Raw genomic sequence first — 12,336 nt, 5'->3', positions numbered from 1 at the left:
CTAAAGGCTCTAGAGTCCTGCCACTCCAGTCCTGGGGCAAAGGCCCGGAGCTGAGGGACTAGAGAGATTTCTGTGTCTTGGAGAAGGCCACGTGACAAAACCCTGTGTCCCACCATGAGTTTTGTGAGTGACTGTGACCAAGGTCTGGCTGGCCCAACCATCCTCTATCTCTGTCCTGCTCGGGCTCTTCCATGCCAGGAAAGTCAGGCCAGAAAGCAGACTGTCCAGCCCCGGTCAGCTGTTGCCAAACACTTGACCTGCAGGCCCTGTCAATGTCAGATGCCCGTGGTCTCTACCCACAGGCAATGTGAATGGTGGACATCCACGGTACCTAACCATGGGCACTGCCGATGGCAGACACTCAACAGTTCCGACCCATGGGCAATGTCTGGGTGCATAGGTTAGGGATGACTTGTTCCAACACAGTGGACAAGGAAGGAGCTGTAGCCTGGGAATGCCTGGGTGAGGCAGTGGGAAGGGTGCAGGAGGGAGCCCTGAGGGAGGTGACACACATTAAGGGCAGGGTCTCCATCTCCCATTGAACCTGGGCTGGACTGGGAACTTGTGACATGGTGCCAGCCGGGCCTTGGCTCTAGGGTAGCTGCAGCCGCCTTGGTCTCTAGCAGCCTGGAGGTTCCCAGTTGCCCTATTGGGAAGAGCCCTTGAAGGTCTGAGCCACTGTGGAAAGGGCTCTGCCCAGGTGCTAGGCATGTGGGCACAGCCGTCCTGGACCCTCTGGCCCAGTCTGTCCACCGGGTGACATTCCCATTCACTGCCATGTGGGGCAGAAGTCACTCTGTGACTGAGACAAACCAGAAGATAAAAATGAAACCACTTAAGTCCTTTGCAGTGCAGGGCACCCCGTGGACATAGGTGCTCAGCAGTGTCGGCAAAGCATCACTGCCTGTTTCTAGGGGCAAAGTGGACATAGGAAGGACCACATTTACTGTCCCCACCCTCAAGAGACACCAGCCCTCGAGGGAGCTGCCACTTCCTGGTCAGTGATAGTATAAAGGGCTGGTGTTCATGCCCCAGCTTCTACACCTGCAAGTGGGTGACACCTCTTTCTTGGGACAACTGCTGGTTTGAAATTAACATGGGGAGCCTTCAGAGATGAAATGCCAGCGGATGAGTGTCCTCATGAACAAACATTCTCAGAGCTACTTCCCCCTCCAGTACAACCCAGCCATATTTTACTTCCCTCCTGGCAACTATCGGCTCTGAAGTCACCTGTTAGGTATCTCTGCCCTCTGTCCCTGGGGGAGGGCAACTCCATAAGGGCAGGACCTTCTGTGACTTGTCATATTCCCAGCTCACATCAGGATGGCTACTGCTCCCAGGCATGTGGTCACTATAAGGGGTGGGTGGATGGGAGGCAGGGCAGGCGCAGGCTAAGACAAGAGCTCAGCCCCCACTCCTGCTGCACCATAGCCCTAAGGACTCTCCTGCTTCAGATATGGGGGTGGGGTGGGGTGGGGCAGCAGAGAAGGTGGCTCCTGACTCCAGGGAGAGGCTGGCATGGTTTTACTGCTTTTGTACAAATTATGACTGCTCAGAAGTGGCCCAAGGAACCGCTTAATGAATGTCATAAACTTGGCTTATAAAGACAGAGCCTGCACTACGGGGCTGCCAGGCTCTGATGGGGCACATGACCCACAGCCAGCCATGAGAGCACCATATTCTGTCATCGGGGCTGACCAGAGCCACGAGGAAGGAGTATGGAGCCCCTGTGCTGCTGGCCAGGGCTCCATGGCAACACCCACCATTAGAGAGCTCCGCCGCCCTCCCACTGCCAGGTCGCCTGATGGCCCTTCCCCTCCCTCCACCCTGGTTGCCTGACTACATGCTGCACCTGTATGCACACATGTTCCTGGCTCACAGGTGCACCATGGGAAAGTGGCATTGTGACTTTGTGCCCAGGGAGATGTGGCCTCTTTCCAAGACAGGATGGCCTCAACTCTGCTCAGACCCCACTGTCAGCTCTGGAGTACCTGAGCCACGTGAGGGTGACACTGCGGCCCAGAGGCCACTGTGCAGACAAGAAGCCAAGGCTTGGGGAGTCAGAGTGGGCTCCAGGTCCAGGCGGATTTGGAGCCCAGCAGTTCACAAAAGCCAGGCTTCTACCTGCAGCATTCTGCCCTTCCAAGGGAGGCCTCAGTCCTGGCTGGGGAAAGGGAAAGGAAAGCCCATATAATGGGGGGCCCCATTTCACAGGGGTCTTGGACCTCAAACACCCCGAAGAAGCTGTGCACTTCAGGTTGGGGCCTCCTGCACACCGAGGTGAGGGTCAGCCTTGTGGAAGACAGGCAGTAAGGGTGTCGCAGGCTGGGCTCCCGGCCTAGCCATCTGTGGGGAAACTCTAGATAAAGCAGGAGGGTGGCTGTTGCTACATCATTCTCCCTTCCTGTGCCCAGGACCAGGCTGGAGGAAACAACAGGGGCCAGCTTTCACTGGCCTAGAGGAAAGGGTTAGATACACTGGGAATGTGTGTGTGTGTGTGTGTGTGTGTGTGTGTGTCTTTCCTCGGAAAAGGGCAGGCCAGGGGGTGGAGAGAGAAGGGGAGGCTCAGAGTGAGGAGTTAAGGGTCAAGAGGGCCTTTGCGCTCCACAGGGGGTGTTCAGTGCAGTACCTTCACCCAGTGGTGGCCCCACAACCCCAGTCCCAAGGCCTCAACTGTACACGGTGTGCCCAGATGAGGCCTGTCACCCCTTTCTACAAAACACAGCCTTTCCCTTGGCCAGCCTTCCTACCTACCTCACCTTCACAGGCCTGGGGAGTTGAGAGAGCATAGGAATGTGCCTGTCCGCCTGGCACCCTCAGCCCTCAGGGCTACTTTACATGGTGGGTGTGTGGCTCCGGTGCTCCTACCCCAGGGCTTGGGCACCAGCTCAAAGGCTCTACAAAGGATGTGGTTTTGCTGTAGGGCTGCAGTGATGCCTCACATGCAGGCCAGCACCCAGCAAGCTTGGGTCAAAGCCTTCAGCAAGTTGTCTTCTAGGGTACTAAACAGCTCTTGAGACACTTCAGCAAATGTAAGGGATGCAGGGTTTGCTGGAACCTGAGCTCCCTCGGTCCAACCTTCTGCCTGCTGCACCCTGGGCTTTGCCTACTGCACACAGCAGGCAATCAGCATTGGTGTCCAAGGAGAGGCGGGGTCACAAGTGAGGACAACATGTGGAAACCCTCCTGCCCACAGAGGCTCCTCCCAGTGTGCCAACTGGTGGGCTCCTGACAGAATAGATGGGGTAGGCCCTTGCATGTCACACTTCACCTTCCCCCTGGGCTCCTGGCATCCTGGCCACCAGCTGCACAGAGACCCCATGAGGACACCCACACTGGGGGAACTGAGGCGCTAACTCTGCTGCGCTGTGGGCCAGGCACTGCGTGAACGTGCCTCTGATGGTGTCACTCCTGGCCTTGGAGGCCCCAGGAGGGCCCAGCTGTGTCCTGTCTGAATTCCTCACCTGCAAACTCAGCTTCAAACAGGCTGCATGAAGTCACTACCTGGGTGATTTGCTATGTAGTGTGCTAGATGAACATCTCCCCATGCTTGGGGCTTCTGATGTGGGGATGTCACCCTGCCTGTCAGCATCACAGATGATCTCAGGAGGGTTGGAGAGCCCTGCCCCAGAATCTGCCTGAGCACCAGGCACATCAGTGGTCACAGCCCTGCTGGCACCTCCCCACTCTGGGGTGCAGAGGACAGCAAGGGCCTACTACAGGCTTAGCAGCAGGCTGGAGTGTGCTGTGAGGTTAGCTGACTTTCTGGGAAACCAGTGACTTGCAACTCAACAATTTAAAATCAGTTTTCAGAAATCCCTCAAAAGCAATCAAACAGATCAGCTAGTTACACCCACACAAAGGGGCTTCCCTGGCAGGTTCGGCAGGTAGGGCTACGGCGAGGTCAGACATCTGCATCTGGACTGAGGCTGGCACTCCCAGGAACACACCCTGGCCTCCACTGGCTGCAGAGTGAGGGTGGAGGCTGCTGCTGCTGCTTTCTGCTGGTCACATCCCATCCTACTGCAGACCCTGGTAGGCTCCCAGATGCTGCTTCACAGTCAGAGTCTCACTGCGCTGGGCCTCTGCCCCAGGCCCCGCCGATGGGACCTCACCTCTCGTGGCCTTCTCCTCATGCCCCAGCCTGCCCCACCTCACTGAGGTTGCTCCCACACAGTGCAGGGCCTTTGCACTGCTGCTCTGGAGCTTGGCCCCGAGGGCTGCACCATTTAAGTATGGCCTGCACTTGCCTGGCCTCTCCACTTCTCCCCTCCCATCGTTGGCGGTCACTCATGTCTTTTTTTACCACCCTTGTCTGGACACAGACGTGTGCACATCTCAGCATGGTGATGGTGGACAGGAGACACTCAATGAACTGTGGATGAAGGAGGAGGGGATGAAGAAGAAGTGGGTCCCTTTTTTATCTCTGCAGTCATGCCCTGACCATGGGGGAGGGAGTGCTGAGCTAGCAGGGCTCCTGAAGGTGCCCTGGGCCCTAAGGAGGGACCTCAGGTGGGGCACCTGATTGCACCAGCAATCAAACATCTGCCCCAGGTTAGGTAGGTCCCGAGGCCTAGACCACTGGAGACACCTTGTCCGAGGCAGCCTGGCTGCTGTGCCTCCTCTGGCCCATCACCCTCCACAGTGCTGCTGGATACTGGCACTTCCACAACGTTCTGGGCACTGTGCGGGGGAGGCAGGTGGCTCCCGATGCTCTATCACTAAGGAAACCCCCAAGTCCCTGGTTTGTGGGAGACAGGTAACCACGTCCTTGGTTGCAATTAACCAAATAAAGAAAATAACTTTCTAGCTAATTCCATGGCAAAAGTGTGCTGGGAGGCCATGCCGAACTCTTGAGACAAAAACTGTGAGGATGAGCAATACTTGGGGACTTGTTGGGGATAAATTTTGGCAAAATTAAACCACTAATGGGCTGGCAGAGTGGCTCAAGTGGTACAGCACCAAGCAAGTATGAAACCCTGAGTTCAAACCCCAGTACAGTCAAAAAAAAAAAAAATTAAACCACTAAAATATGGCCTTTAAAATCAGGTGGTTGACAAGTGCCAGTGTCACCCAGTGCGGCGCTGCTGTGGGGCAAGGGAAGGACACACACTGTGCTGTGTGTGGCTCCTTCTTAGGCCGGAAGCCCAGGTGCTGACACATGCAAGTAGCAGGGTTGCACCAGGCACACCGTACGCGATGCCATGTGGCCACAGGTACACATCCATGTAGTGAGCACCAGGGAGTCCCGAGAAACCAGAGGAGCACACTGCAGTGCATACATAAACACAGGAATACGCGGGCTACAGGATATGGAGACACAGACATATACACACACAATGTGTGGTGTGCACACACAGAAGCCCAGAGAAAGCCATACAACACCTCTAGATAGGTATACACAGCTTCACACAGCCCACCACACAGGGCCACATACATAGACACACATGTCTGATGCAGACATGTGTCAACACACAGTTATGCAGAAGAACCACATGTGAGTGACACATAGGGATGTGCGCCTCTCCCCCATCCATGCACACACAAGCAGGTATGCACACACACAAGTACACACACTCCAATATGCATGAATATGCAGGTATGCAGAGGCATACACACACAGGTATGCAAACATGCAGATATGCACATAGAGGTATCCACACGGCTATGCACACACACAAAGGTATGTGCACACAGCTATGCACACACAGTTATGTACACACAAGCAGCCAATCCCCATGTATCCCATATCTGACGGACCATTATGAAGTCCAAATTAAAAAACTGGATCACAGCTGCCCTGAACCCAGACCAGCCAGGCCCCTGCCTCCGTCTTGGGCCCAGGTAATCTTGGCTGGCTCTGGCTCCTCCAGCTCCATCCTGGGGACTTCTATCAGGGAGAGGACCACTTCTTAGAGTACTGGGTATTATTCCCCGCTGTCTGCCTGTAGCCTGGTTTCCATCCGAACCCACACGTCCAGTGGGCCAGAGGCCTCCAGCAGTGACAGCCTGTAGCTATCAAGGCCAACTGGGTTGTGGATGACCACTGGCACTTGACCAGAGGACCCCCGCTTCCCCCACACACAGCAGGCCCCTGGAAAGTCCACCTATGCATGTCAGGGTCTGACATATATGCCTGCACATGCCAGAGCTCCATGCACACACATGGCCATCTGCAGATCATGGGTGTCCTGGGCCCACTGCTTAGACAGAACCCACAACCGTGCAGCCAGCCGGCTAGTTGGTTCCCTTCCTGCCACCATCTGTCGCTCCTGGGCTGCAGCCATGGGGGGTTAAGCTGCAAGCAGCTGGCAAGTTAATTACAGCCTTTCTTAGAAAACATTTAAAAAACAGTGTTTGGGGGAGAAGTCCTGAATGACAAATGGGGATTTGGATCCGAAGAGTGGCCTAGCAGCCCAGGGAGACCTCACCACCCAGGCGGGTGCTACTTGGGTTCCTCTGAGACACAGATGTGACTCACTGGTGACAGGGACAGAGCACCTGACCCCATGAGCTCTAGATCAGCTGACCAGGGTCAGCTGCAGAACCTCTGCCATTGTGCCACTGTCATGTAGAGCCCCAGAGACCGGGTTCCTGCTCCAGGGACCACACTCTTCCTTCCCAGCCCCCCTGGGAACTTGAGGTACAGAGATGGGACTCAGCTCTCAACCCCTCTGCCCAAAAGCCTCCTAGATATGGATGGCTGGCTCTGGTTCCAGCTGCCTCAGCCTGTCCTGGCACAGGGCTCCATGGCTCTCCCCACTGCCACGCTCTGACACAGCATCAGGACTGTGGTGGTTTCTGGAACTCTCCAAACAGAGGCCTGGGTTCAACTTGTTCACAGCTGCACCCCGGTGTCTGGCAGAGCCCTGACCACAGCACTACTCACAGGAGCTGTGACAGGTCCAGACACTGCATGGAAAAGAGCCCACTGCGGTCAAGGGCATCCATAACCACCCTCAAGAGGGCTGCTGTCCCCAGTGTACAAGTAAGAACAAGGCTGCTCAAGGCCACATGCTGCAAAGGAGGGTTTAGGTCCCCGAGGAAGGGTCCCCTTGGACAGCCACCTCCAGAGAGTCCTACCACCCAGCCTACATTGCACCCCCAGGTCAACGGCCCAAGGACTATGCAGCCAAACCCTGGTTGAGGGAATAACCCAAGACGAGCCCTGGGTTCTTTACTCTTAGGTGGGGAATGGGGGAGGAAGGGTAGGGAGGCTGGGGGTGCAGATGAGGCGGGACCAGGCCAAGCCCCTCCCCCAACCCAGGCAGGTGGCTGCATCACTGCCCTGGCCTGTGTGGGGACCACTCAGCCTGTAAGCCATGGTCTCCACCATGGCTCAGTCCTAGTTTTCTTTCCAGTGCCCAGCAAGAGCCCTGGGGTGGAGACCTAGATGCTGCCCCACTGGCCCTGTTGGGTAATTAATGGGTTAATTACACACCCCATAAAAGCTGCTGTGATTTAGAGAATGGGCAGGCAGGCTGTAAATCAGGGGCTCAGGGATGAGGCGGGCGGAGTCCAGGCCCTGGCCGCAATGAGCCGAAGCGGCTGTAAATCTGCAGAAATGGCTTCTACGGAGCTCTGGGTTTTATGATGTCATTAGCGTTCCTCCTGGCACTTAGGGAAAATGAAGTAAGTCATGAGGAGGGCGCAGGGGCTGCTCCGAGGGCATGTGAGTGCCAGCGCCAGGAGCCACTGCCACCTCAAGCACAGAGGGAAAGTCAGCACTGGCTTCAAGGCTGTCCCTGCAGTGGATCCTGCTGGACAGGGTGTTGGTCGCTTGGGGAACCTGGGTGTACCTGCAGGCACAGGGGTGTGGCAGGAGCTTGCTGTTGCCACCCTGCACCTACAGAGCAGGTGGAAGAAGCACGCAGCTTGCTTTCCATGGGCCATAAGCCTGTCATGCAGGCCGCACATGCGTCTCCCCACCTGTCTTCCCACAGGTGGTGCTGCTCCCTGGGTGTCGTCCTCTCAGTGTCCAGCCTGAACCCATGAACCTTGCAGTGGGCTGAGAGGGATATGGTGGGTCAGGGCTCTGGAGGATAGTGGCTCATACCATGGGCATCTGTGACACCAAACACTCCCCAGGTGCCTAGTGAGACCCCAGAGGTAGCAGCCTGGCCAACCAACAGGGAGCCCGCTCCCCCTTTCTGGCACCCCATGGCACCTGCAAGTACCCCCACCCAAATGCTCCCTACCAATCTTGACCCAGGCATGTCCACCCTCTGCCTGCCCCACAGGTGTTGGGGCAGAACCAGCCAGGTATCTGGAGGGACAGATCCCAGGGTGGTGTGGCCTCCAGGTGAGGGAGCTGCAGGGCAGGTGTGCTGGGATGGCCCAAGGCAGGGACAATGAGGGAGGAGGGGTTGGGAGACTTACAGAGTAGCCTCTCCCGGAAACCGCCTGTGCCGAGCTCTGCAAGGGGAAGAAGCAGACAAGTCAGTGACAAGTTGCAGCCTGAGTTAAGAATACCTCCTCTTGAGGACCACGGCCTGCCCCATGGCCTCAGGTTAAGCAATATGACCCAAGACAGGCCAGCAGACTCTTGGTGTGGAAGGATGGACAGCTGAGCCTGGCTGGCTCCTGCACCTGGGACACCTCAAGGCCCTCCTTAGAGCAGCACAGCCACCTCTGGCTCAGCCAGCCCTGATGTTTCTGCAGCAGTTCTGGGAGGGGTATGGTGGCTCAGGAGAAGGGTTGTGCCCTGTGGAGGCTGTTCCACAGAATGCCTTTGACCTGTCCACAACCCATCCTTCAGCCAGGATGCTGAAGCCATTCCTAAAGGTGAAGCAAGAAGACTTGGGTATACAGGCCCTGTCTTCCACTTGCATGTGTGTCACCTGCCTACCCCAGCCTAGGATAAGACCCTTGGCCATCCCTTGGTGCCTCTCCCCTGCCTGGGGCCCACAGGAAGACTTCTTAAAGGAGGCAGTGGCAGTAGACCTTGAAGCAGGGGCCTGACAGTCCAGGGGGCCTCGAGGCAGCCAGTGGCCATGGTGGGGGAGGTTGGGGCCTGGGCAACGTGGGTAAGGACTCCCTCTGGTTTGAGTGGGCGCCATGAGCTCCACCAGGACAGAGCAGTGTGTCTCCCAGGCTGTATGTTCAATCTGCAGGGCTCCCACAGCCCCATGTTGTACAGGCTGTGGCAGGAAGGCCATGAGAAAGAGGACAGAGAACTACTGTGGATTATGGCTGCCTGGCTCCTGAGTGGGATAGGGGATGAACGTTCTATGGGGATGCAGGGGAACAGGGGACAGAGAACAGAGCGGGAGAGTCAGCAGAGGGGAGTGGAGGCTGGCATGCTGGTGCCGTCCCCTCCCCTCAAACCTATCCCTCCCTCTTGCAGAGTGGGGAGACCCCCTCCATCCCCAGACAGAGCCCTAGTCCTGGCTGAAAGGTTTGGGGTGGGGTTGTGAATGGTGAGTTTTCAGCCTCAGATTGAGCTGTGCTCAGAATACATCTTCACTCATCCTGGGTGGCAATTAGAGGCAGACCAGCTAGGGCCAGCCCTCTCTCGGCCCCAGACAATTACCAGCCTATTTTCCCATTTTGTGGCAACAAGATTGGGGCCTGGCAATTCCGCCTCCCTCTGTGCCTGCGGCTGCACCCCCAGGTCCCGATTTAAATAATAATGAGACCAGCCCTGCAAAAACGCACCATTCTGAGGCCAGCTCAGGAGCTGGGCAGGGGTGTTAATGGTCACCTCCTGAGCCAACTCTGGGTTGGTGGCCCCTCTGCCTCCACCCCAGCCCTGGCAGGGCCTGTGCCCCATCATTTGCCAAGCCTGGAGTCTGAGCCCTCAAACTTGGTCCTGTCTACCATGGCTGTGCCCACCAGGCCAGCCTTGTACCTGACCCCATGGCTGGCTGTCCAGGGCCCCGTCTCAGGGACACTGAAGGTGTGTCCCCAGCTGAGGTCACTGCAAGCGTGCCTCTGCTCTGACTAGCCAGTCCATGCACCGCAGGACCCACATCAAGATGACTGGGCTGTCGATCCTGCTGTGGTCAAGGTTAATGGCAGCCTGGCTCAGGCCGGTGAAAACACCGTCCCCTGACATTTTAATGATAAATCTGACATCTAAATACATTTGTGGAGTCGTTTCCACTCCACTCTGCCTCTCTCTTGCCCCTGTGGACACTGCATGAGTGTGTCCAACCTGAAGCTTGCTGGGGTCCAGCCTGGCCTCCCACTCCATGCTGGTCTAGTGCAGGGGCTGATATGCCACACTGTGGTAGGTTTAGTATTCCAGACGGGATCCTGTCAGCTCCTAATTGCTGTTCTTCATTTAAATCTGTTCTAATGGGAAGGTCCTAATTAGTACAAAGTCACACTTTGGTGAAGGTAAAACGGCAAATGCTCATATGCAGCTTCCACACGAATGCACTAGCTGGGCCAAGGTTCCTAATGACTTCAGCAGGACATCACCTGGGAAGTGGGGCTGGGTACTCACATCACTGAGCTGGTCCCGGGAGCTGCTGTGCCGGGAGCTGGTGGCTTCGAGGACACTATCGTCGTCACTGTTCCGGTCACCCCCTCTGGACACAGCAACCTTCATCTGAGGATAGGAAGGGATGGCCTCAGACAAACCTGAACCTGACCCACAGACAGCAGGGCTCCTGGCCAGGGCTAAATGTCCCCCTGCACCAGACCTGGCTCCACCCCAGCCCCAGGCCTTCCCCAAACAGCCACTGGAACTTGACTGGTCTAGGGCCTGACATGCTATCAAGGTGGGAGACAAATCTTTCTGAGCTGAGGGCCTGGGGTCTGATTGGAGGAACAGCAGGAGGGGCAGAGCACTGCAGAGCCAGTGGGGAAAGCCATTGGGACAGGAGGGGAAGAAATGCCCAGAGGGGCAAACAGCACAGAGTGCACTCAAGCTGCCATCAGTCCTGTTCGTTTCCCCAAGATGCTGAGTGTGAAGATCCAGGTGGTCTGTGAGGGCTTCTGTCTCCACCCACAGCCTGGCTCTCTTCCTGCCAACCCTCTTCCCTCCCTGTTCAGTCATTACCAGGCCACCACAAAGATTCTCTGCGCCCACCGTGCCTCCTTCAGTTGGCACTACAACTCCCTCACCGTGTGCCCTTGGGCTACTTCTTAACCCCTCCGCTTGCCATCTGCAAAACGGAGCTGACACACCACACGGCTTTGGGCCCGATCAAGCATCTGGGTGGCCAGCCGAGTGGCACTTCCTGGCCCCAGTGCTTGGAGAAACTTTCCTTCCCACTTTAAAGAAAGAAAGCAGGGCTAGTGAGGGTAAGTGCCCAGGAAGGGCTGGAGCCAGAACCCTGCACATATGCATCTTTTAGCAGGAAAAACTTCACACCTGCACAAAGGTGAGGGAGGTATTAGACATCAGATGCCCCAGCCTCACCAGGCTGGCAGGGACAATCCTTTACACAGCCAGGCTTGTGGCCTCTGACCTCTTTGACCTGGAACACTCCTATGCCTTCTTGTAACACCATGCTTGGTCTCTTCACAAACACACCAAGGTCATTGGTCCCTGTCAGCATGTGGGGGACACTGCAGGCTGTGAGAATATGAATTCATGTACACCTCTCCCCCACCTTCCAGGCATTTCAGCATGAGCACATGGAAGCTCTGCGACCTATCCAGAAAGCAATCCAGGTGGCTGGGGCCAGTCAGAGCTCCTGACGTCTGCCAATTTCACAGGCTTAGCTGGGAACCCTTCCAGTCCCCACTCTCAACAGCTATAGGCCTCCAGGTGTCCACTGCCCCTTTCCTTGTGGAGCCAACAGAGTTCCAAGACCAAGACACAGAACCAGCTGGTACTATGTCCAGATGGTCCCAGAGTTCCTGGGGTCAATGTGTAAGGCCCCAATGTGATGAAGGGTATAGGGCTGTGGGACTGGGGTAGAGAACTAACTGCAGCTGAGTCCAGGCTGCCCAGGAGCCAGTGTCCTTTTGTCACTGGCTAGACCAACCTGTGGGAGCTTTCTCTCCCCTGGCCCTCAGTGGGTCTCCCACAGGCAGGCTTGAACCACACTCAGACCTCAAGGCTTTCCTGCCTACCCTCCCTCTGAACCAAGCAGCAAAGGGCCCATCAACCTCTGTGGGGAACCATGTCCCTGGCCGTATCCAGTGGTTCTTAGAGGTGGTCCCCCTGGATCAGCAGCAGCACCATCACTGGGAACTGTGAGGAACACAGGCTTCCAGCTCCACTAGAAGCCAGAGGCACCATTGGCCCTGGGGTCGTTCTGATGGAGCTAAAGTTGAGGTCTGCACTGAGCCCTGCACTCACTGCTGGGGGACAGCAGGTTCAGGGTGGGTACCTGCCTGAGGGGAGAAACACTGGGGAAACAGAGCATGGACACCAAA

At 56.6% G+C, this 12,336-nt stretch overlaps 1 protein-coding gene across 9 annotated transcripts in view; it reads right to left on the bottom strand.

The window, feature by feature from the left end:
• Window positions 1–12,336, bottom strand: part of Fbrsl1 (fibrosin like 1) — a 76,752-nt gene that overhangs the window by 35,448 nt on the left and 28,968 nt on the right. For all 9 annotated transcript variants that reach the window (XM_074061031.1, XM_074061039.1, XM_074061030.1 and 6 more), the window contains exons 3-4: window positions 10,451–10,555; window positions 8,380–8,415 (exon numbers count right to left, since the gene is read on the bottom strand). In XM_074061031.1, coding sequence (XP_073917132.1) covers window positions 8,380–8,415; window positions 10,451–10,555 — 141 coding nt within the window. The remainder of the gene's footprint in view (window positions 1–8,379; window positions 8,416–10,450; window positions 10,556–12,336) is intronic.

The sequence above is a fragment of the Castor canadensis genome, chromosome 18 (genome assembly GCF_047511655.1).
Source record: "Castor canadensis chromosome 18, mCasCan1.hap1v2, whole genome shotgun sequence".
Classification (NCBI taxonomy): domain Eukaryota; kingdom Metazoa; phylum Chordata; class Mammalia; order Rodentia; family Castoridae; genus Castor; species Castor canadensis.
The sequence above is the reverse complement of the archived record's forward strand: the minus strand, read 5'-3'. Positions and strand labels throughout refer to the sequence as shown.